The 24,042-nt window shown below is 57.4% G+C and overlaps 1 protein-coding gene across 5 annotated transcripts in view; it reads right to left on the reverse strand.

The window, feature by feature from the left end:
• Positions 1 to 1,332: 1,332 nt before the first annotated feature.
• The window catches only part of Ralgds (ral guanine nucleotide dissociation stimulator), a 44,446-nt gene continuing 21,736 nt past the window's right edge, over positions 1,333 to 24,042 (reverse strand). For 2 of the 5 annotated variants that reach the window (XM_045146048.1, XM_045146045.1), the window contains exons 2-18: positions 12,285 to 12,395; positions 11,268 to 11,464; positions 10,657 to 10,755; positions 9,762 to 9,973; positions 9,165 to 9,535; positions 8,351 to 8,566; positions 7,938 to 8,041; positions 7,484 to 7,568; positions 6,862 to 6,930; positions 6,392 to 6,478; positions 5,891 to 5,923; positions 5,466 to 5,587; positions 5,208 to 5,303; positions 4,782 to 4,983; positions 4,378 to 4,620; positions 3,324 to 3,438; positions 1,333 to 2,328 (exon numbers count right to left, since the gene is read on the reverse strand). In XM_045146048.1, the coding sequence (XP_045001983.1) occupies positions 2,153 to 2,328; positions 3,324 to 3,438; positions 4,378 to 4,620; positions 4,782 to 4,983; positions 5,208 to 5,303; positions 5,466 to 5,587; positions 5,891 to 5,923; positions 6,392 to 6,478; positions 6,862 to 6,930; positions 7,484 to 7,568; positions 7,938 to 8,041; positions 8,351 to 8,566; positions 9,165 to 9,535; positions 9,762 to 9,973; positions 10,657 to 10,755; positions 11,268 to 11,464; positions 12,285 to 12,395 (2,538 nt within the window). In that variant the 3' untranslated portion in view covers positions 1,333 to 2,152. Of the gene's footprint in view, positions 2,329 to 3,323; positions 3,439 to 4,377; positions 4,621 to 4,781; positions 4,984 to 5,207; positions 5,304 to 5,465; positions 5,588 to 5,890; positions 5,924 to 6,391; positions 6,479 to 6,861; positions 6,931 to 7,483; positions 7,569 to 7,937; positions 8,042 to 8,350; positions 8,567 to 9,164; positions 9,536 to 9,761; positions 9,974 to 10,656; positions 10,756 to 11,267; positions 11,465 to 12,284; positions 12,396 to 20,151; positions 20,335 to 24,042 lie in introns of those variants that run through there. The other 3 variants (XM_045146039.1, XM_045146036.1, XM_045146049.1) reach the window with 3 other exon arrangements.

The following is a 24,042-nucleotide window of genomic DNA, read 5'->3' on the forward strand; positions in this document are numbered from 1 at the left end:
AGAGACTGATTGAGAGGGGGAGGGGATATGATGGAGAGTGGAGTTTCAAAGGGGAAAGTGGGGGGAGGGAGGGCATTACCATGGGATATTGTTTACAATTATAGAAGTTGTCAACAAAAAAATAAAATAAAAGACAAAAGGCACTCAACTTTTAGAGGCTGTATTCTGTAAAGGTACCTCCAACCTCTAGTCCCAGAACCAAAGGGCTATCTCAGAGCACTGCACACGTTGATGGCACCAAAACAAACATCTAGCTGGGTGTGGTGTGCACACCTTTAATGCCACTCTGAGATTACATAGTGAATTCCTGGTCAGCCTGGGCTAGAGTGAGACCCTACCTCGAAAAACCAAACCAAAACAAAAAACATCTATTGTGTGCTAGGTGGATGTTTTCATCAGCACACTTGAGAAGGATGGCTCTTCCAGAGTCTGTGTAAAATAAGACAAGAATCCTACAAGATTTCTTTTAACTTTTTTGTTTGTTTTTGAGGTAGGATCTGACCTGGAATTTACTATGTAGTCTCAGAGTGGCCTTGAACTCATGGTGCTCCCCCTTCCTCTGACCCCCAAGTGCCAGGATTAAAGGCATGTGTCACCATGCCTGGCAAAAAAAAAAAAAAAAATTATTTTAGGGCTGGAGAGATGGCTTAGCAGTTAAGCGCTTGCCTGTGAAGCCTAAGGACCCCAGTTCGAGGCTCGGTTCCCCAGGACCCACGTTAGCCAGATGCACAAGGGGGCGCACGCGTCTAGAGTTTGTTTGCAGTGGCTGGAGGCCCTGGTGTGCCCATTCTCTCTCTATCTCTGCCTCTTTCTCTCTCTGTCTGTCGCTCTAAAATAAATAAAATAACAACAAAAAAATTTAAAACAAAATTTTATTGTATTTATTTTTGTGAGAGGAAGAGGGGGAGAAAGTGAGTATAGGCACACTCCAGATGCTTGTGCCACTTTATGATCTGGGTTTTTACATAGGCACTGGGGAACTGAATCCAGACTAGTAGGCTTTGCAAGCAAGTGCTTTCAACCGCTGAGCTGTCTCCCCAGTGCCTTGATTTTTTTTCTTCAAATTTTACTTATTTGTAAGCAGCGAGATAAAGAGACAGAGAGAATGGGTGCTCCAGGGCCTCCAGCTGCTGAAAATGAACTCCAGATGCGTGTGCCACTGTGTGTCTGGCTTTACATGGGTACTAGGGAATCAAACTTGGGTTGTTAGGCATTGCAGGCCAAGTACCTCAACTGTTGAGCCGTCTCCCCAGCCCAGGACTTCTTATTTCAATGTGAAACATGGGTATCTCATTACCAATCGAAATAAAGAGTAAGACTGCAAGGACCACGTTATAGTAGAAACAAAATTTTAATATAATATTCAAGTCTAGCGTTTTCTATTTACAACAAATAAATATTACCCCACCCAATCAGTAAACATTTTTTTTTTTTTTTGCTTTTTATACAAATATTCAACCGTCCTCCCCCTGTCCTGCCCGTCCTCCTTGTCCCAGCCCCCATCTCATGTCGTCTCTTACAGCCCAGGATGCAGTGGGAAATGGTGCTTTCAGAGGCACGGACGACACCAGTGGCACTGTGTGCACTCGTGGGGTAAGAGTGGTCCATGGGGGGGCTTCTCTCTGCTCCCGGGGAGGGCCGGGGCTCGTGGTGGACGAGACTCCCTCACTCTGTCAGCCCTGATGGTGGAATCTTTGGTGGCTAGAGTATTGGGAGGACGGACCGGGACCCCCATCAAGTTCCCATGCCAGCAGTGGTCAGACCCCTGGGAGAGTGGGTGCCCTGGAGCACCTGAGGCCACCAGTGGCAGTGACCTGCACCGGGGAAGGTATCAGGAAAGTATGTGGAGGGCAGTGCCCAGGGGCAGGCAAGGGCACCATGCCCGGTTGGCAGCACTCCTTGGCAAAAGTCTCAGCTAGTCCTCTGGTTCCAGAGAGCAGAAGGCACCTAAGGCGGCGGGTGATCCCTGGAGGCCAGGTCAGCCTGCCAATGACAGGTGTCAATCCCGGCAGCAGGAGAGGTTTGGGGTGCAACTGGCATTTGGGGGTGGCCTGGGCTGGCAGGTAGGCTGAGGAACCTGTGAGGCCTGGGCCACTCTAGTCTCTAAGTGCTTCACCGTTGGCCGACCAGACCCAGACCCTGCGAGACGTCCTTAGAAGATGCCCTTGGCAATCTTGAGTCCTTTCTGCTTCATGCGAGGGAGGGTGGAGCTGGCTCCGTGCTTGACCTTCGTCCCCTTGGTGAAGGTCCGCTTCTTTAGGACAAAGTCATAGTTGGCGGCGGAGTTCATGGCGTAGAACACATTGGCATTTTCAGGGATCTTCAGCTCTGGTGGAAGAGGGTAGAGGGACAATCACTGGGGCTCACAGGGGCAGGGATACCCCCACTACCAGAAAGCCTCCTCCAGGCCAGGCCTAGCTGAAGCCCCTCAGAGCTCCAGGTTCCATCAGGGATCCTTCCTATGACTCCTGCTTGGGAGGGAAACTGAGGAAGCTCCTCTTGGAAAGGGGCTGGGAACCTAACATGTCTCAGTGTGGCCTGGAGCTAACAACAGGTCTTCCCATCCCACACACACTGCTGCCGTGGCTGGATGAAACCTCCAGCCAAGCGGGCTTTCTGGAATCCAGACCACCTCCCCTGAGTGTTGCTCTACGGAGGACAAAGACTCCAAGGTGCAGAAAGGGGCAGGGGGCTCAGTAAGCCCTTCTTCTGGGCTTCTGTTTCCACAAGTCTCCTCAGCCTAGAACTTGCTGCCCCTCAGCACCGGGCTGAACATGAACTCCTGCCGACACCATGCCTCTGATTCTAGTTCCTTGGCTTCTGTGGGCCTATCTCCTCATTTTGTAAGGTGGGGGTCCTGTCTGTCCTGCCCATATGACCAAAATGGCTCAAGAAGCTAAGGTTCACACCATAACTTCTAGGAGTTGTGGGAATCCCTGCTGACTGTGAGGCAAATGGTTCATGAATGGTCAGCTTCTCATCGGTAGAGTGGAGACAGCAAGCACAGCTGACCTTGTGGCGCGGGTTCACCAGGTGATCTAGAATTAACCTGCTGGCCAGAGGCTCTATTGGGGGATAAGAACAGGCACAGAGGACTTGCAGCTTGTTCTTGATTTTCTCCTAGTTTGGCTTCTAGAAAATGGCCTTGGCTGCCCACAGCGTGTGCTCTTTGTGTCAGAGGCTTGGGGCAGGTGGCTGTAGGTACAGTGACCCACCTGGACCTACTGTTGTGTTTCTGAAGTTGAGGGCCTTGGACTTGGGGCCGAGGGGTGGTGCCAACCTCAGTCTCACCAGGGCCCTGACCGCCTGGCTCTCCGACTTACTGCGATCTTCTGAGATGACCTGCACCAGCTCGTAGTCCTCGGGCTCATCCTCATCCAGGTTGTGCTTGTCCATGGCCTTTCGGATGACGGCGGGGGCCTTATCCTGGCTGGTCACCTGTGCCAGGGTGGGGGCAGGGAGTCAGGACAAGGGCCCTTTGCCACCTTCTCCTCGATGGCCTCCTTGTGACCTGCTTTCCGGCCACTCCTAGCCCTGTGCTCCCACACAGCCCGTCATGCCTCCTCCTATGCTGCCTCAGGGACCCTCTTGCCCTTCAAGGACGTCATCAATGAGTCTGGAAGACAGGCAGCATCCAGTCCATCCTAAGCAATGAGGACCTGGTTGAGGCCCATGGGTCTATGCAACAGCCGGTCCTGGCTGGAGGCCGTGACAGAGGGCAGCACAGACCAGACCCAGCCGCTGCTTATGACAGTTATCCCAAGTCCTGCCAGCAGGAGGCTAAGGCTTGCTCACGGGTGCACAATGGGCCACCTGACCCAGCGTGGGGGACGGCAGATCTGCGAAGTGCTCCTCAGTGGACGTTGCCACCCACCGCCACCCAGGGGGAGAGGAGCCCACCCTTGCACACCCATTCTCATGGAGCAACTCCACTGCCACGGGCGGCTGCAGCCCCCTCTCCCAGCCTGAGCCACAGCAGCACTCTCCTGAGCAACCTCCCCACACCTCAGGCAGTAGCTTTCCACCCCTCCAAGGAGGCCCCATGTCACAGCTGACCCTTGCGTTAGTCTGCAGGGACTCCATTGTCCTCTGAGAGAAAGCGTAAGTTCTTACAGTGTAATCAGGCCCTCAGACAGTTCTCTAAGCTCATCGCCCTCATCCCCGCCCTTCCCCTTGGGCCTCCACTGCTGTGTGAGATGACCATGGACCACTCCTGCTTTTGAGGCGGGGACAGGCCACCCCCCCCTCCCTCCCTCATCTCAAGTCAGGCTCCAAATGCTGGCGGACCGGAGCCTTCTGCACTCCCGTCGGTCCCTTCCTGAACCGTAGCGGGGCAAGGACAGCAGTGGGGTTCTGTGCACGGCTGCCGTGGCTCACCAGGATGCTCTTGTACATGTTGCCGTTGTCCACGTCCAGGCTCACCCGGATGATGCAGCAGTCGCCCACCTGCTGGTTGTACAGTGGCAGTGAGGAGCTGTAGCCGCACACCCCTGAGACGGAGCGCTTATGGGTGCGCGTGGTGGCCACGGGTGTCGTGGAGGCTGACGACGACGAGGTGCTGCTGGAGGCCGAGCTGATGCCGGAGGTCTCTGGGGACGATTGGGAGGCTGACTCCCAGAACTGTGGGGGACAGCAACATCAGAAGCCCAGAACGATCCTACAGGGCGCCCTAAGGTGTGACAGCCAGCTCCAGGGGCTTCTGCGATCCCCCCCCCCCATACAGAGGTAGAGTGGAGAAGGTGGGCTCCGGGAGGGAAGGGTGAAGGAAGGATGGTAGTCACCTTCTTTTCTTGGCCATCTGGGGACTCTGGGACAAAGCTCATGGTGATCTCCTCCACGTCGGAGCTAGAGGAGCCTGCTGAGTGCACACTGAGCGCGTCTGCAATGTCCCCGCTGCTGAGGTAGGGGCCACATCGGAGCTGGTCACAGGACTTGGAGTGGGCACTGCTACTGGTACTGAGCTCTGTGTTGGGGACCTGGCGGCTGGATGAAGAGGTTGACCTACTTGAGAGGTCTCCCCAAGGACACACCATCCCCCTCTGCTCTCTGCACTTGAGGCAGTATGCTGGGTGCCTGGCCCATCGCTGATGCCCCATTCTCCCTGGCCACCTGAGGGGTAGCCCCACTTCCCGGAGGAGAAACCCCAGGCTTGGTGGACTGTATCAGTCACAGGGCTCGTCAGCAGTGACTGGGACCCCGGCACTCACTCGCTCCAGCGTTTGACAATGGCCGTGCTCTTCTTGGTCTTCAGGGTGTTGCTGGCTGACTCGGACGGCGGCTCCAGCTCACAGGACAGGTTGTAGCTAAGGGAGGGGTGGCTGTGAGGCTACCGGGAATCAGGCCAAGGCAACCTCCCGGAAGTTGGGGCCCAGGTGCCTAGTCACCACTAGGGTGACACACACTGACTGAGGATGTAGGCTTCGGTGACGGGGCACCCCCGCCAGCCTGCGCCTGCCTGCCCTCACCTCTCGGCCTCGCTGAGCCGCTCCAAGGCCCGGAACCAGGCTCTGAAGCGCTCCTCGGGAGCGATGCTGTAATTGTTGCAGGCTGACTGCAGCAGCTTGATCTGGGCGATCACTTCGAATTCCTGGGCCGGGAACGACAGGTCAGCAGTGGGCACACGTGCTAAGTGGGGCGGGGGCCGGCCTCCGTGTCTGGACTTGGGGGCTCCTCTCTCCCCATACTCCCACCCAGGCTCCTCTGCACTCTCACAGCTGGGCCAATCGTCACTCCCTGGAAGCTGTCCTAGGTCCTCATTCCCAGCTCTATCTTCCCAAGGAACAGCTCCTCCTCCTCTACCAAATGTCCCATAAATCATGACAGGGATGGAACTGAGGGTCCTGCCCATACAGGGGCCCCTGCCCACCCTGTGAGAGTGACAGCTGCTCACCTTCCTCCTCTTCTCAAAGTTGATCAGTCTCCCCTGGAAGGCAGAAGGCCAATGGCTATCAGAACAGTCTCCTAATTTACCATACAGGACTCCCCTCCCCTCCTTGTGCTGCATTACCATATGTGACCACTAGGGGACAGGACACACCCACACCTAGTTCCAGGAATCAGGAAAGGGGCACCAGGGAACCAGGCCAGGATGACCAGCTCTCTCTGAGGACAATGGGAGAACTAGCGGCTTTGAGAAAGAAGGCCATGCTTGGCCCACATGCTTCCTGACCATGAAGGACCAGGCTTCACTCTCTTGTCCACAGCCACCATCCCAGGGACAAAATGTCCAGCCTGACCAACCCACCTCTCAGCTCTGTGGATAGATAGCTCTGATTAGATAGGCTGGGCACAGTGCTCATGACAACTAGAGCTCAGAGTCTTCAAGGGGCTTTGTCCCTCCAGGGCCCAGCCCCTAGTCCTGCCCCCCACCCCCAGCCCTAGGCTCACTCACATACAGATAGTCCTTCATGGCAGTGTCCAGCATCACCAGGTCAGTGAGGAATGTGCCCAGGTAGGGGACAGTGCCTTGGATGACACCCTGTGACATAGGGAGAGTGATAAGCAAGGCCTAGGGTCCGTCCCTAGCCTGACCCAGTCCCATCGGAATAACCTGAGTACTTAGGACCACTTCCCAAGTCCCCTCCTTGGACCCCCAAGGCCTCAAATGGTCACTGATCACCTCCCAGGATGGCATGAGACAGATCCCCAAGGACTATACGGTCTTTCCCTTGAGGGCTCTGCTAGGCCCTGGTGAACTGTAGCTCATCCTACAAGATGCCAGCTGGTTTAACGCCAGGCCAGATGGCTCTTCTGATGGAGCATTTTAGGCAGTGGGGCAATGAGAGGTAAGAGCAGAGGGAGCCTTCTGCTCTCTTGACCCCAGGTCTCCCGGTCCCTCCCTAGCCTCGAGCAGTCACTCACCATCTCCTTCGGCCGCCTCTGGGCTCTCTTGGGATTCATCTCCAGGGTGGCAAACTTGGAAGTTCCCTCCTGCCAGGGTTAAAGATGGAGTCAGTGAGATCTCCCTTTGTCCCACCAGTACCCCAGCTTTTGATTGGAAAGTCCCCCGGTTGGCTGAGCCAATATGCCTGTTGCTGAGTGTGCCGAGCCCAGATCAAGCCCTTACTCTAGCGAGGGTAGGTGAGGGACAGACGCAGGGCCACTGGCCTGGCTTCTCACTTGCAGAGCACAGAGCAGCCTACACTTGCCATAGGCAGGTAGGAGGGTGAGTGTCCTGCATCGGTGCAGTCCTGACCTGTTCCCTGTAGCCCAGAGCCCTGCTCAGACCTCTGGCACATTCCTTCTCTTCCCTGGACCTCATGAGGTCAGCACCCGAGGTTTGTCATTCCCCCTCTTGCTAGCTAAGAAAACAGGCCTGGGGAGCAGCAGTGACTTTCTCAAGTGCCCAAGGACCAAGGAGATCCCTCTTTTCTTTGTCCAGAGTTGATGTCTAAAAAATACTTTCAGTGACGACTGAAGGCCACCCTCCACTCAGTCCCTCCTCCCTCCGCCCGGCTTTCACCTCCCCCGTCCCCTCCCCCACCTTAATGAGCAGCTCTCGACTCAGGGAGTAGTTGTTCTCGTCTGAGAAAATCTCCGAAAGTTTCTGGAATATCCGGAAGCTGTCTCTGAAGGAAAGACAGAGACAAGGCGATAGTTGGGAAGGGTGTGGGTGAGCAGTGTGAGTGCAAGCCCACGTTCTTTAGTACCAGCACTCCAAACTGCCTGGACGAGGGGTTTTTAAATAGTGCTCCATGGCCTGGGACTGGGTCTGGGGTGGGGGCCCCATGCTGGCCCAGAATAGCTGTGTGGCTTTTAGCTGGACAGTTTGGTGGCTGCAACATAAAAACACAAAATTCTCCCACCTGGCTCCAGCCAGGGCAGACACACTGTGTTGCGTGCCCATCAGTGGCCCCACCCTTGGGCTTTGCTGCTGGGGCTCACCGAGGGTCACTCGACCCCCCAGCCCCGCCTGCAGCTTCTGCTGAGAGGCCCACCTGGAGACCTCTTCCCAGGTGTTCTTTAGCCGGTGGATGGCGTTGCTCTGCAGGGCAGAGAGGATGGCATAGAGGGAGGAGAAGTTCTTCAGGACTCGACACTCCTGGGGATGGGACAAGGACTCTGTGAGCTGAGTTGGGACCTCCCACCTGCTCCCACCTGGGCCCTGGGGCTGTGCCTCCTCCCTGAGATGGGTGCTGGGACTCTCCCAGAGGGCATGCCAGGGACATGAGATCAGCGCCACCTACTGGGTGGTGTGTTAGGAAGGAACATGTGCCCCCCAGGGCCTCAGAGGGCTGTTGGCACCCGGGCTGTATGGCCCTGGGGTACTGGCAGGAGCTCTGACCCTACCACACATCCTGAGGGAGAAGAGAAGGGCAAAGGGGGTCCCCGGTCCCCTGCGGCAGCGTACCCTGGCCACTTCGACCCAGTGCTCCACCACCCGGGCCCTGTCTGGGGCCTTCATGCTCCGGTCCCCGAGGCAGGTAGTGATGACGCAGTTGGCCACGTTGTTGAACTGGGCGACGGTGGCGCGAATGGTGGGTGCCAGGTGTTCTTTGCCCTTCTTGTCCCGCTGGGACCAGATGGAGCCCAGGCAGTGGTAGGGTACCACCTTCTTGAATAGCTCCTAAGGGAGGGGTGCTCAGTGTCACTGGGTCCTGTTCCATCCACAGCCCCCAGGACCCTGCAGACTGTGGGAAAGGGCTGGAGCTTGGAAAGCTAAGGAGATGGCTTGAACCCTCTCCTCCACTTGGTCACCGAGGACACCCAGCACATGACATGGCCTGCCTCATGTCAGTGCTAGTACCACCGAGTAGCTCAGGCCTGCCCGTCCTAGGTGGTACCTTCTGCCCACTTCCCCAGCACACATCTACCAGCTCATACATCTGTTACACGGGCATGCCCTCTATCTGTCATGGCCTCCAGTACAAGGTGGGTATGCCATGGATGCTGAAGGCTTGGGATGACTTGTGTGTCTTGGGATATCTTGGTGAGTGCCTTCCCCCACAGGTCAGGTTTTTCCATGCTTTCTATCTGTCCCAAATCTTTGAATTTTGATTGTGTGTGTGTGTGTGTGTGTGTGTGTGTGAGACATCTCCACAGACAGAGGAAATTGGGGCTTTGGGGTTAAGAGTGACACATCCTTTCCATGTAGAGCATGAAACGGCAGGTCTGGAAAGCGGAGGCTGGCAAGAAGGCTGTCCCCACCCCACCAAGCCACTCACCGCGTCCATCAGCGTGAACTGCTCTGCTACCAGGTCAGGGGGGAAGAGCAGGACGTGAGGCTTCTCGGCATTCAGCCCATTCTCCGCGACCTCTGGTGAGGGCCAGGGAGGCTCCGGCTCCGGAGCGGGTACCGCGGCCGGCTCGAGCTCTAGAGTCTGCGAGAGGGCCGGCTCCAGCTCTGGAGCGGGCGCTGGGGATGGCGCGGGCTCCGGCGGTGGCACTGGAGCTGGCTCTTGCTCGGAAGCTGGTGCTGGCTTTAGCTCTGGACATGATGCTGGTGCTGCCACCGGGTTGGGCTCCAGAGCCGGGGCTAGAGCTGGCTCTAGCTCTGGAGCTGGGTTTAGAGCTAGCACCGGAGCTGGTGACAGACCTGTAGGAGAGACGATGCCCAACATGGCTGCCTTTCTGGAACCTTTTTGAAGAGAGACGACCTGCCAGAGTGGCCCTAGCTTCTAATCCCACAACAGAACATCTTCCAGACCACCATGCACCACCTGCTAGAGCCTAGGCTTGGCCTTCCTTTTGGCCCAGTGGAAGCCTAGGAGCCTCTTTCTGGCGGGGCCCCAGGGTGAACCCTCCTTATGCGCTCTACGTACCTGCCCCAGGCTCCCCACCCTCCAGCTCAGACTCGCTGGGCTCCATGTCCTCCAGCTGAGCCAGGAGAAGGTGAGCTCGGCGCTCCAGGTCGGAGCCAGGCATGTTGAGCTGCACGTAAGCCACCAGCTGCTTGAGACAGGGAAAGTCCGGAGGTTGGCAGAAATCCTCCGAGTACTGGTCCAGCCAAGTTCCCAAGATGGAAGAGATGGCACTGGGGGTAGGGGAGGGGAGGGGCAAGCAGACAAGCAACAGAGTCAGGGTCATGGCCTCTTGTTCTCCCACCTTCACCATCATCCACCCCAGCCTACTCCCCCCAGCCCCCTTCAGCTGTCTAGGCCCTGAGCACCAAGTTACTAGGCAGGGGCGGTGGAGAATCTCCACTGGAGGGGGTGACCTCGCTCAAGGGTGTGATGGCTCTCCTTTTCTTCTGGGGAACCTCCATGCCTGCCTGTCTCCAGGTGACTTCCTTACTGGGATTTTACTAAACTCTGGGAGCGTCTGTCCTCCTGCCTGGCATCCTGGGGTCATGGTGCTGCTGTGACCTCATGCTCTGTGAGCCATGCATGGACGCAGCCTGCCCCATCAGGGCCCTGCCAGCTGGGAAGGGAGGTAATGTTAGGCTGGAAACCTAACAGCAAGTACATGATGTGCCTGAACCCTCAGAGAAGTTGACTCTGAGCCCCCAGCCTCCCCTCTGCCCCCCAGGTGCTCAACACTTCCACCCCCAACTCCGTCTTCGTCCTGCTGCAGGTGACGCTGCTTCAGGCCTCTGCCCATGACTAGGAACCAAAAGGGTGGGACTCGGGGTTCTCTCAGCACTCTCCAGCTCCAGTCCCCCCAAGTGCCTCAACCTGGAAGCCAAACTCCCTCCCTCTTGACCCCAGACCCACTCACTCTTTGAGCTGGTCCTGCGGTCCACCATCCTCACTGGAGTAGGGCAGGATGCAGCCGTATCTAGAGGAGGCCGTGAGGGCGTCACATCTACCGTACCTGCTTATGATGTCCGGTGTTACTGACTGACCCCCAATGGGAATGGAGCCCGGGAAAGCAGCGAGTCTCCTGCTCTTTCCACTGAATTATGCTAAGGGCCTGGGAACCTTACCGCACACAGTAGGCGCTTCACCTACGTACAATGAGTCCAAGCAGATACCTCAGTGGGTCCGGGCCCTCTCTGTCTACCCCTGCTGTCTATTATCTAGGCTGGGGTCCCTCCCCACACATGGGATCACAAATGGGGGATCTGTTTAGCCCGAGGCCTCAGGTAAGTGAGGACAAGGCGAACAACTCCACGGGGGCGGGGAAAAGTCACACGGGAGCTGCCCACAGGCCTGGGCAGCACGCTGTGGGGGCAGCACTGCCATGGTTCATCCCACTTGGTGTGGACAACAGTCTACGAGAGGTGACAGCCACCACACGGGGGACTTAAGAGGCACAGGGCATTCCTGAGGCTCAGGCGGCATGGGGGAGAGGGGGTAGGAGTCTCAGAGCCTAGAGGTGGTGCTCACCTTTTAAACAGTAGGTCCAGCACCTGCTGGGTGGTGGTGAAGGCTCTATAGGTGCACAGGAAGACGGTGACGTAAGAAAGATCACTGCCCTGGAAGGCGGGCACCAGGTGCTCCACCAGCTTCTCTAGCGTGCCAGCCTTCACTGTGCGCACCTTGCATGTCTCGTAGAGGCTCAAGGCTGACTCATTCTCATACTGCTGGACGGGGGAGGGAAGGGTCTCAGGAAGGCTGGAGGTGGAAACTCAGACCACCTCCCAAGGCTTGTGGGCCACGGCTAAGACATGAGTGCTTCTGGTACAAAAAGGATCCCAGCATTAAAGGTAGAACTTGAGGTGTGGACATCTTCAGATCGGTTGGTTAGCTGAGGCCCAACTTGTATCTCATACCCCGAGGGAGTCCCAGCCGAAGAGCCCTGCCTCAGATGGCTGGAGAGGCTCACGCTGGGGTGGGGACATAGGGCATTCTCTCAGCGTGCCACAACGGTCCACAGAAAAGGAATCGCGCCATGGACCCACAGCAGTGAAGCTCAACGGATGTGGGAATCTGCCTCCCTTCGGGAACATTATGCGGCTGGGTCAGGCCCAGCTTACTTCAAGGGGCCTGGGTGATGTGTTCTATGAGACAGTAAGTGTACGGAACGGTCTGAACCCCCTCCCTTCGGAGGTAAAGGGCAGACTTACTGAGCGAGATGAGATGATATGAAAGGCTGGAGGGGGGTGAAGCAGGACTGGCACAGGGGACAGGGGTTAAACCCAGAAAAGTGTATAGGCACGCGGGGCCTGATAGCAAATGAGAAACGCAAGCCGAATGGTGCCTCCTCTCATTTCAGGCACACAGTTGGTCTCTGCATGTGGCCAGGTGTGGGCTAGACTCGAGGCTAGGAGTGGAAGCACGGGCCCAGAATCCTCACTGGGGGGGGGGGGGCCTCAAACAGGAAAGCCCTGGTAAGGAGCCCTGCAGGCAGGGTCACCTGGACAGCGTCTGAGGATTGCCCTCCCCCACATTCCCTGTACTCACCCCCAGCCAGCGCTGCCCCTTCGTGGCGCCCTGGTGCAGCTGAACCTTGCGCAGGGAGATGGAGTAGATGACCCCGTTGATCAGTTCCTCACCAATCTCCTGCGTGGAGCTCTGCAAAGATGGTGCCCGGCGTCCGGGCTGGGGTGTCAGGGGCCTGCTAGGGTGCTGGCCCGATGCAGCTTTCCCTCCCCAAGGGGGCACGGGCAGCCGGATGGCTACCAGACCTCCAGCCCGGGCTGTCCCCACCCTCCCCTCCCCACCTAGCCTGGCCTCACCTGAGGTGAATATGATGGCCCTCAGGCTACCAAGAATCCCAGGACCTGCTCCTGCCTGGCACTGGCCTCCCTGCTGCCATCGTCCCTCCAGGACGGGCACTTTTACTTAGCCACTTCATAGGCAGGATGGAGGCTGAGGCAGTAACAACTGATTCAAGGTCAAGCTGTCTTTAGTATACGGAGAAGTCATGATCCCAAGGTCCTTGACTTAGCCACGGGCAGCTCTGGCCCCCAGAGAAAGCAGCTTCTCAGACCCAAGGCCCAAGGCCACCCTCACCCTCATTCTCTCTGTCCTGCCTGGGGCTCGTGGCTAACCCAACCGCAGTGGGCAGATCCTCCTGCCACAGCCGTGGAGTCAGCGGCATGGGTCTGGGCAGGTGGAGGGTGTCTGTAACAGCCACGCCTGAGGCCACTTCCTTCCCTCTCTGCTCATTCATGCTCTTGAGCCCTCTTGGGCAACAGTGGATTTCCCATGTGAGTGGGAAGGATGTGAATAGAGGCAGTGCTGGGGTGTTCCAGAGAGCTCTCACATCACGAGACCTTGGGTGGGATGGGAGGGGGCAGGTCATCTGGCTATTTCTTAGACCCCAGGGCAGAAAGTAAGACAGAGGCTTCCTACCTCTGCCATCTAAACTAGGGAAGGGATATGCCTGAGCACTGGGGTAAAAACCTCTCAGAGTTCGGAGAGGGGCTGGCAGGTATGAGCCTGGCCCAGGGCCATCACTCACATACCCAGGTCTAGCTGCATTCCTGATGCTAGCCGTGGGGACCATTGTGGGACCAGGTAGGAGCAAGTGAAAATGCTGACTTAGCCTGGGCTCCACTGCAGACCTTCTGTAAGGCCTGGAGGGGAGCCAGGAAACCAGCGTGCCGCGGGCCGTATGTAACTTGGGCCTCGTGCCTGAAGCCCACCCTTGGGGGGGGGGATCTGGGAGGCGGGAGCATCTTCCGGAAGTCTACTTCCTCTGGCTCGGCTGCCCTCCCACTTTGGGCTTTGGCCCATTGAGAAAGTTTTAGCTGTCACTGGGCTTGTGACCATCCACCTCCTCTGGAGTGGGCCACCCCTGTTTCTTGGAAGTCACAGGGTAACGAGAAGGCATACTCACACCCCCCAAGCAGCCTGGTCCATAGTGGGCGGAACCTGCCTCTAGAAACCAATGGTGTCAGCACCCCTCCTCCAATCTAGAAGCCACTTCAACCATTGAGGGGGCTCACGTGAGACTCCCGGCCACAGGGCACTGGACTGCACCTCCCCGGGAACTTAGCACAGTGCCAACTTGCTGAAAGGTTCTATCAGTGCCAGCCAGATGGAAGCCCCGGTCATGCAGCCACACAGGAGGAGCTGGGGGGGGGGGGGCGCGAGGGCGGGCAGGGCAGGGAACGGGGTGTGGTGGCAGGCTGTGCAGGCCGTCCTCAAGCAGGTCTAAACTTCGAGTGGCTCCTCAGTGAGCCCTGGGCCTCGGCAGGCAGCCCAGCAGCTGGCCTGGGGCCTTTCACGAGTGTCATGTGATCCCTGTGCCCTTCCCCCACCCCCAAGGGGCCCCTTCTGCCAGCTGGGTGGGGGTGGCGGCGCGGGCGGGCATGGAGAACCACGCATGTCTGCCGCTGTGGAGTCGCCATCCTGTTGCACAGATGGGGAGCTGCTCGAGCCCCTCCACAAGTCGGCCATGGCAGGGGTGAACCACACCACAGACAGTGCTGAGCCTGGGCACCTTTGTGCCAGATTCTCAAGGGGGAAGGGGCTGGAGCTGGGTGGCCGGCAGCCCAGCATCTGCCTTCGGGACACTCTGGGGTAAAAATGGTAGGGACCATGCAGCTCAAGGCCCCTCTCTTAGAAAGCCCATGTGGGCAGTGCCAGACCCCCCACGGACACTCTGGCAAGCTGGAGAGGTCTTGGGGGGGGGCGGGGGAGGAGGAGGGGAGTGGCTTGGTAATTAGCTGATGTAGCAAAAATGCCCGAATGCCTGGGGCAGGCATCCAGGCAGAGTTGGAGCTCTTGGGGGAAGAATGCCACATGGTTGCCTGTGTCCTCAGGGAGGCTCCCCCCCCCTCCTCTAGCGTGCACAAGGTCCCTAGGGCCCTGGTGGACACAGGTGGCAGCTGAGCCTCTGAAATACCTGGGCCAGTGAAGTGAGGGTAGAGGTACCCCTGGGGCTCTGGTGAGCAGGGTCCCCCCTCCCCCCTAGCACTGTGTCTTGGGCATGTAACCCAGAGCCCTTAGGAGGAGAGAGAAAACGGCCTGGGTGCTGAGTGTCTGTCACCTGAGCAGCCTTCTCAGGGGTGGCACACCAGCAGGATGTATGTCCCCAGCTGACAGAGCGGGGGTGGGGGTGGGGAGGGGAGGGGTGCAGCAGGGTAAGCATGGAGTTCCTCCAAGCGGAACAAAGAGCAGTAACTGGCCCAATATGGCCAGCCCCAGGCCTGCCATCTCCCCCTGATGACACTTATATGCATGTGACATCCAGGCGGCAGCTCCTGTGCACATGGCCGGTGGGAGCTATAAACAAGGCTTCCCTCCCTCCGGCCCTTTGGGCCACCTCTGGCTGCTCCTGGAGGTCTGGCAAGGGCCGAGGCAGACATGGCAAGAACTGTAAAGGGTACGAGCCTGAGTCAGGACTACCCTGTGCGTGAAAAAGGATCAGCTCACTGTAAACCTTCAGGCACCTTACTGTGCTGGCGCCCACGCTGCTTCCCAGGGCCACTGAATCATGAGAGGTCATTCCAGGACCCAACTGGCCCCTTACCAGCATCCTGCAGCTCCAGGCACTAAGGGTCCACCAGACCAAACCTACACACCATCCCTCAGACAGGGTCCCAACTCCCAGCTCGGCTCAGTGAGCTAGCCATGGGTTAGGAGAACAGCAGCAGCTAACATCTTACACACACCACAGGAGATGGTGATGAACACCGGGTGGGAAGCCAACCTGAGACTATGGGGACCTAGAGGGTGGCTCATCCAGAGCCCTGTGGCAGGCAGGAGCAGCTTGCAAACATTCTGGCCCTTGGTTGGAATGGAACCGACAGAATATGTAAGATCCCATCTCAAACCTCAGGTGACTTGGGTCCATAGTGGCCAAGTGCCCTTTCCCATTTTATAAAAGCAGAGACCAGGGTTCAGGGAAGGGGCTGAGGTTAGAACCCAGGACTCAAGCCCAAGGCGTGGTTCAGCTCATTAGACCATGAGCCCCACCTGAGAAGACAATGAAAGGACCAAGCAACAGATCCTCTGTGCTGCCACAGCTCTGGGTGGGCATCATGAGTGTTAGGTTACGGGGCAGGACACAGTCAGCCATGAGTAGTCCCCAAGCACTGCAGTCTAAACTCGCCTCAGCTAGGAGTTGTCATGGCAGCAAGAGAGTGCCCAGACCCCAGAAAGCGAGGTCTTGGAGCCTGCCTATGTAGATCCCCATAGGAGCAGACTCAGGCTCCCAGGAGGCCTCCCTGAGCACTGTTACTGTTGTATCAGCATTCTGGAAGGAGGAAAAGTGAGGCGGAAGGGGGACGGGGGGCGGTGGGGAGTGACCCAGTCTTCTAACCCAGCAAGCCATTGGCCTCGTCCTGCTGTCCGTTTTCAACTGGCTTTTGTCGGCAAGCGGCCACCACAAGGTCAGGCCTGGGAATGGGTACGACCTGGTCCCATAAGGGTACAAAGCAGCCCCAACACCAACACCACTGACCGTGACCATGACGTCCAGAATGCGTGTAGTTCATGATGTCAGACCCTTGGCACATTACTACCACAGGAGGGCAGGGACGCACCCAGGTAAAGGGCCAGGAAATGGCAGCTGGGACAGGGAGCTGATCCCTGGCCTGCAGGAATGCCCATGCCTAGCTGATGCTTCTGCCATAGTCATGACTACAGTGGGGTCCTGGCCTCGGTCACAGATGCAGAGCAGGAGCTGGGGACAGGAAGGACTTCCTCAGACTGCACAGCAAGAGGGAAAGGGGCCAGGCCAGCACGTGCGCACCTGCATCTCTGAGCCAAAGTCTGTGGGGATGTGCTGGTCGGGAAGAGGCCTGGGATGCACCATGCTGTGGCCAGCTGCAAGGACCAGGCCACGTGTCCCGGGAGCAGAGGGCACAGACACTCTGCCTGTTCCTCTGCCAGGCACTGTGGACTACCTGTCAGCTCCTCTGTTGCAAACATAACCCTAAGAGGAACTAGCCATTTTATATTAGCCATTTTATGTCCATTTTATAAACAAGGAAAGCTCAAAGGTTGGGAGCAGGCCTGAGATTCCAATGGGTCAGGCCGGCATTCTGTGCAGCTATCTTCCCTCCAGAGCCCAAGTTCTACACCTCCGGGTTCAAAGGGAATATTAGTGTGTTCTTGGTTCAGAAGGACAGTATGCCTGGAGGTGTGACTGCAGGACATGCTACAAAGGCATCAAAAGGGAAGTGCTGATGAAACAACCATGGCCCACAGCCCACCAAACACTGTCCGGGCCTCTCTGGCCTGCTCAGTGCACAGCCCTTGGGCGCCCCTCCCCTTCTTAGGAGAACTGGGTCAAGTCAAAGCTCAACTCCATATCAGGCTCCAACTCTCTTTCTCTAAATGGACTGGGAGGGTCACTTCTCTGAGGGTACATGTTTGGGACCATGACATTTCTGGGCCTACAAGACTGGAGATCCGACCTCAGGGCAAGCAGGCCACAACATGGTGGTGTTATATTGTGGGGTCTTTCTGGGCAGTTCCCACTGATTCCCAGAGCCATCTCTGACCACATGATGGAGTCAGCCTCCTGCCCTGCCTCCACGGGGTCCAACATCTTGGCAGCTTTCCCCACCACTTGCTACTGCCTTCAGGGTTGCCCTGAGCCTCCCTGGAAATAGCCTAGCAGGTCTTTCTGTCTCAGCCTGGCTCCTCCCTCCTCTTCAACTGTGCCATGGGGAGTAAAGCAAGAATGGAGCAGGGGGTTTGGAGGGCCCAGTCAGTGGTGGCAGCCAGTCCCTTGTTCATGTGACAGTGTCTGAAGCTCTGGGGACTGCCCCTTCAGAGTCAGCCAGGAAGCAAGCCTCCCTGGAAGACTGCAGCATGCACACGCCCCTTGGACCATGCCTCTGGGTCTCCAGTGTCAAAAGCAAGGAAGATCCCTGGGGTTACATTGAAGGGCTGCGCACAGTGTGATCAAGAGGCCAGACAGCCCCACTCCTACCTCGACAAGTCCCATCCCCACGGCAGGTCGAGGGTGAGAACCCTGCCTGGCCTCAGCCTCTGCCGTTGACCAGCCTGCTGACTTGGGTGTAATCTAATTAGTTGTTTCATCTGTCAAATGGGCTATTAATAGCCAAAGGACAAAATGCATGCAAATTACTTAACCTAGACCCTCCCACTAAGCCCTAACCCTTTTGTTAGCTATTATACTATCCTTGTGGCTCCACTGTCCCCAGGGTCCCCTGGTCTGAAGAGGCACTCCACTTTCTCCTGGTCTATAGATGCGCCTCCCACCTCCTACCCCTCTCACCTGATCAGGGGGGGCCTTGGGTGCTGCCCGGCACTAGCTCCACCCTCCGCTTCCAGCCATCTCGGTCCTACCCTGCTCCCACCCCTGCCGAGACCTCTTGCGTGCAAGCTGGCAGTCCCTTGGGGAACGAACGCAGCCTGTGCTCAGGTCCTGGCTGGGCCCATTCTTGGCAACACATTTAGGCTAGGTCAGGAGGAACTTCACCTCTCGGCCTTCTAGTCTCCTAGCTGTCACCTACACTGCAGATTGGTCCCAGCCAGGTGGAATGGGGGCAGGAAGGGGGGGTGTGCCTGCTGCTGTGAAGGGCTGCCCAGATCCACCGACTCATCTTCCGTGGTGGAGCCAGTGCCCTGACCAACAACCGACACCGGGGACCGAACCCCATGACCTCCAGAAAGCAGCGTGGGGCAGGTCAAGCTGGGTCAGTGGTGGCTGGGTTTAGAATTGAGATGGCAGGCGGATATCCAGATGTGTGAGACCATCGGAAGAGTGGGAGAGAGACTGGGTAGAGGCTTGATGTTCCCCAAAGCAGACACAGCCTGGCAGTTTCCAGAGAGGACAGGGACCTCCAGCAAGGCAACTTCTCTGGCACACTACTGTCATCAGGAAATCAGCCCCAGGATGGGGGGGGGAGGAGGTATTGGCAGAAGGGACAGGGACTTCCCCGCCCCCTCCCAGGCGAATGCTAAATGGTCATTGTGTTCAGTTTCCGGGCAGTGGCCTCCTCTCCTGCCAGGACCCTGGTTTTCCTGCCCAAGCCAGAAGCTTCCCCTCTGATTTATAAACAGTGGCCGCGACAGGGACAGGCGGGGGTGACGGCATGTCAGCGCTGAATTGACCGAAGAGGGAGAGTGGAGGGGCTGACAGCAGCGGCCTGTCTGCGCAGGGATGGAGCTCTGCTCGGCTGCTCCCTGGGTCCTCAGGGACTTAGCCAGAGAGAAATGCCCCACCCCAGCCAGAAAACCTGAGTGCTCAGGCCAGACCCCTCCTAGTGCACAAAGCCCGAGGCGCTGCCAGACATAATGAAAGCCAGATGAGTGCAGGGCTGGAGCCGGCCTCCCACCCCCATGCTCCCTGGGGTCCTGCTCCAGCCATCATCAAGACCAGAGTGCTAGGTGGATAAGGGTCGGGGAACGTGCCTGGCTCCAACATCTGACAAGCTCAGGAGGCTTCCAGTGTCTGGAATCCCCTGACCCAAAGAGCACGAGCTAGACAGAAAAACATGCTTGGTCCCGGGCCCATCTAAGCAGAGCAGCGGGGAAGGAGCTACCCCCGGATTCCACTACCCCTGGTGCACGGTGGCAGGTGCAGGGCAGGATGGAAGGCTGGTCCCCTGCCCCAGGGCACACAAGGAACCCCAGCCCTCACCCAGTCACTCCCACCACCTCCATCCACGATCCCATAAACCAGCAAATGACCTCCCTCCCTTTTTCTAGTCCTCCCAACCTTACAAGTTCAGGGTGTCGGCACATTTTCTTTTTCTAATCGGGCAGACATGAGTCACGCAAGCCTGTGGGACCTTGTCCTCTTACTGCCCGGGCTCGGGGGTCTCACATGCTGGAGACCAGCTCTCCCCTCGATCCTCCCTTCTGTTGCTCTGATGGTCCCCTAAATCACAGGATTTACAATCTGCCTCAAGGAGGCTGTCCAGAGGCCACTGAGGTCCCATTCACCTCTGGGGAGTTCTTAAGACTATGCCGCCCAATCCACTTACTGGTCACCTGCATTGTTAAGCCTCACCGTGTCCACGCAGGCCCCACTGACAAGGGAGTGAAATGTGGCCGGGCGCTTGTGGTTGAAAAGTTCCCAGGCCACAGACATAAGCAGTGACAGCACCTGAGGTGGGGGTGGGGGAGTCTACCTGACTTCAGGGGCTCGGGCTGCCACACCGGAGCTAGGTGAGGGGGCAGATAGCCGGGACGCAGTGAGGGCACACAAAAGCCCAACCTTGACCCCAAACTGTTGGACAGGGCACAAAGCTGGCCCATCATGCCCATCTTGCTGCCTGGGGGCTGGAAGCAAGCAGGGGGAAATTTCTGCGGTAGGACCTCCCCCAACCCCCAACACCTCCATCGCTGCACGTAAGGGACACTGGGGCCTGGGACGGCTCCACCGGGCTTCACCCACCTCCAGGCGCGGCAGATCGGGGTCGAGCTGCGTGAAGCTGTGCAGCACCACCGGGCAGCTGTCGGGGACGCCCACCTCCAGGCGCACGGCGTCCCACACGCTGCGACTCCGCCGGGAGCCCGGAAACAGCGGCTCGGTGCCCCCCGCGGGCCCGGCCGCCTCGGCCCACATGCGCTGCACCATGGACGGCTCGCGGCGGCGCGGGCGGCCCGGCGGGCCGCGGACCACGGGCGGCCCGGCGCGGCGGCGGGGGGCGGCGGCGCGGCCCGCGCGGCTCAGCGCTGCCTGCGCTCTGCGGCCCGCCGCCCGCTCCGGCCGGGCCGGGGGTGATGTCAGGCCCGGGGGCGGGGCCGGGGCGCCCGCGGGGCGGGCCGGGGCGGGGCCGGGGCGCCCGCGCTCGCTCGGTCACCGGGGACGCCCAGTGTCCATGGAGTCGTGGGGCTACGGGGGCCTGCGCGTCGGCCCTGGGCGGGCACGTACGCGCGCGTGCGGCGTGCATGTGTGTTTTGTGGGCGTGTCTGCGCTGGATATGCAGAAATCAGACCCATTCCCAACCACCATCCACCCCCCCCCCGCAGCCCCCGCGCGCCCCAACTTCGGAATTCCACTTAAGGTGACCTCCTCCTCCCTGCCTCTGTGGCCTCTGCCTCAGTTTCTTCCGCTGGAAAGTATGGCTAACGAAAATGACTTCCTCAAAGAGTATGGCAGGGACGGTGACGTTATGGCACTGACGAAAAAGCACTTGGCTATGGGCTCACTGGGAGCACTGGAAGGGGGGGCTGAATGTTAGGAGGGCCAGTGCCCCCCCTCCCGGTCAAGACCCCTGGAGCTTTCACATGACAGCTTTCAGAACCAGCCCCCACGACTATGCACCAATTACAGAGACCTGCTGTGCAAAAGCAATGCTGGTTATCTCTGAGGCTGTAAACTTAGATTTTCTAATTCCCCTAAAATATTTTTATGAGCAGGCAGGTGTAATACATAACACAGGAAGTTTTAAGAAGCAAGATGGGTGGATTCGGTTGGAGTGGAGATCCCTAGAGGCCATTGAGAAACGTCCCAGCCCTGTCCTCAGGGGGTGCACAGGAAGGAGGTGGGCTGTGGGGGGCCTGGACAGGGCCTGGGACTTTTTCCCTCACCCTGAACCTGGTCCAGGCTCTCAGAGCCCCTGCCCAACCTGGCTTTATTGCCTTGTCCCTGCTTTCTTATCTCTGCTTCCAGAGTGGCTCCTCTCCGGTCTGCAGTGAGCCTGAGTCACAAAGCAGCCACTACCCCTCCACTCCTGATGGCACAGCAGGGAGCTACCTGGAGGACTGGAGTGGCTGGTTAACTGCACACTCACGTAGCCAGACCCACTGCCTTCTGGCATATGCTACTGGATGTTGCGAAGCCTGGGGCAGAGCACCCATCGCCCACCCTCCTAACCAGCAACTTTGCTAGGTGAGCCTGTGACCATGAATCTCACTGCGCGCGTGTGTGCGCGCGCGCGCGCACACACACACACACACACACACACACACACACTCCATGTAGGCAGGCATACTTAGACATATAGTCACATATACCGCTAGCTCCCATGAAAGCCCAGCTCAGTCCCTCTTACTCTCCCCCTTTCCGGCCCAGGCAAGTGGCTTCTCCTACTTCCCAAAGGGGAAAAGCAGCAGATAGCACAGGGAAGACCAAGCTCAGCAGGTGGCGCTGGCCAGGTGCCCCCCAACCTGAGAGTGGATCTCACACCCTCAGTATCTCAGCTCCAACTCCCAGGATGCTTCCTGAATGCAAGGCCCTCCCCAGAGGCCTTACATGCCTTTCTTCATGACTTTGCCAGGAGCTATAGGTCAGATATTTTACCAAGGGTGGGCGCATCCCAGAGAGGGGATAAGGACAGAATGTGGCATGAGACCGCTCGCCATGTGAGCACCCTACAACCTAAAACTAGAACTAACCAGGCCTCTGCAGGTACCCACCATCTGGGGACATCGAAGAGGACAGAAAGAGATACTCCACCAGCATGCAACCCATCAAGTCCAGGCTGTGGAGTCTCTAACAGGCAGGGGCAAGAGGCCCTGGCACGCCCCTCTACCATACCTCCCTGCAAGCACTCACTCAGGTTGGCAAATTTAAAAATATTTTTCAAAAGATCCTGGGGCTCAGCTTCAGTACGAGGGCCTAAGAATGCCCGAGTTTGATTCCCCAGCACCCATGTAAAAAGATGGGAGTGGTTGTGCACACCTATAACCCTAGTCCTGTGGGCGGGGGGGGACCCCCAGAAGGGGGACCACTGATCAAAACCAGCAGCTCTGGGTTAAGGAAGAGATTCCATCTCAATAAAATATGTGATAGAGGAGGACACCTGACATTCTCCCCTAGTCTCTGCATACGTGCATGGGACACGTAAATCTGAACATACATGTGATGATGTCACACACACATCACACACCATACCACATGTGCCAAATAAAAAGAACTACAAAGGAGAGATACCAACCGAATGCAGTGTGTGGACTGTGGATCATGATTTGAACAAGGCAACTGTTAAATAACTAGGAGACAACTGGGTTACAGAGCTCCCTTTTTATCTGAGGGTAAAGCATTCCAAGATGCCTGGAACAGGGAACATGCTGACTGTACATTCGAGCGCAGCAATGCCACACTACTCAGTTCAATAACCCAAACGGCTAATTGACTAAGGGGCAGGTGGTGCACGCAGCATGGATACACGGGACCAAGGGGTGGTGCACGTCCCAGTGGGTAGAAAGGCTTGATTTTATTATGCTCTTTAGAACAGCAAGCATTTTAAAAGTTATTAAGGGCTGGAGAGTTGGCTCAGCAGTTAAGGCACATGCACAACTGGATGGCCTGGGTTAAATTTTCCAGTACCTATGTAAGGCCAGATGAACGAAGTGGCACATGCATCTGGAGTTCCCCTACAGTGACAAGAGGTCCTGGTGTGCCCGTATATTCTTCCCTCTCAGATAAATAAATAAATAACGCTATTAAATTTTCATGCTTAGATTTTTCCATTTAATATTTCCAGACCAAGGTTGGCCTTAGGTGGCTGCGATCACAGAAGTGAAAATGCCTATAAGAGGGGTATGTTGTATGGGGAGACTACTGGATATGTGATGACATTAGACTTCATTTCTTGGGTGCCACAATGGTCCTGTGGTTGGTGTTTATGTGGCTGGAACTATATGCCTTGGGTTTGTGTAAATGCCATCTCCTCGGAGCCTGTGGGAAGTGGAGGCTGTAGGTGATAAGGCCCTTTGCAGACAGCTGTTAGAACTACGGACTAGGGCTGGAGAGATGTCTCAGTGGTTAAGGCACATGCCTGCAAAGCCTAAGGACCCAGGTTCGATTCTCCAGGTCCCACGTAAGCCAGATGCACATGGTGCTGCATGTGTCGGAAGTTCGTTTGCAGTGGCTGGAGGCCCTAGCTCACCTATTCTCTCTCTCTCCCCCCCTAATAAAACAAAATAACCCCCCCAAAAAAGAACTATGGACTAACTTTACCCCATTTCTCTACTTTGGGGTCTATTTGGATTAATCATGATAAAATTTAAAAGAAGGAAAAGGGCTTGGCTTGAGAGTCACACTCCAAGGCCCCTGAGGCTGACAGTGGCCACTGGGGGGAGGGGAGGGCGGACCACAAGCGTGACAGACACAGTGGCACTGGGCTAGGTCTGCATTTCTCACATTCTTTGCTTTGTGTCCAGGGGTCACTCATGCAATCCTTGGGACAACAGGGACTGTGGGATCCCACTTTGGACCCAAGCAGTGAGCAGCTGGGAAACAGAGTCCTGGTGCCCGACCAGCCGTCAGAGGTGCTGGGTGCGGCCCCAGTGACCAGGGGTGAGTCTAGGGCTCAGGGGTCATGCTAACCATAGTACT

Source organism: Jaculus jaculus, chromosome 1 (genome assembly GCF_020740685.1).
Source record: "Jaculus jaculus isolate mJacJac1 chromosome 1, mJacJac1.mat.Y.cur, whole genome shotgun sequence".
Lineage (NCBI taxonomy): Eukaryota > Metazoa > Chordata > Mammalia > Rodentia > Dipodidae > Jaculus > Jaculus jaculus.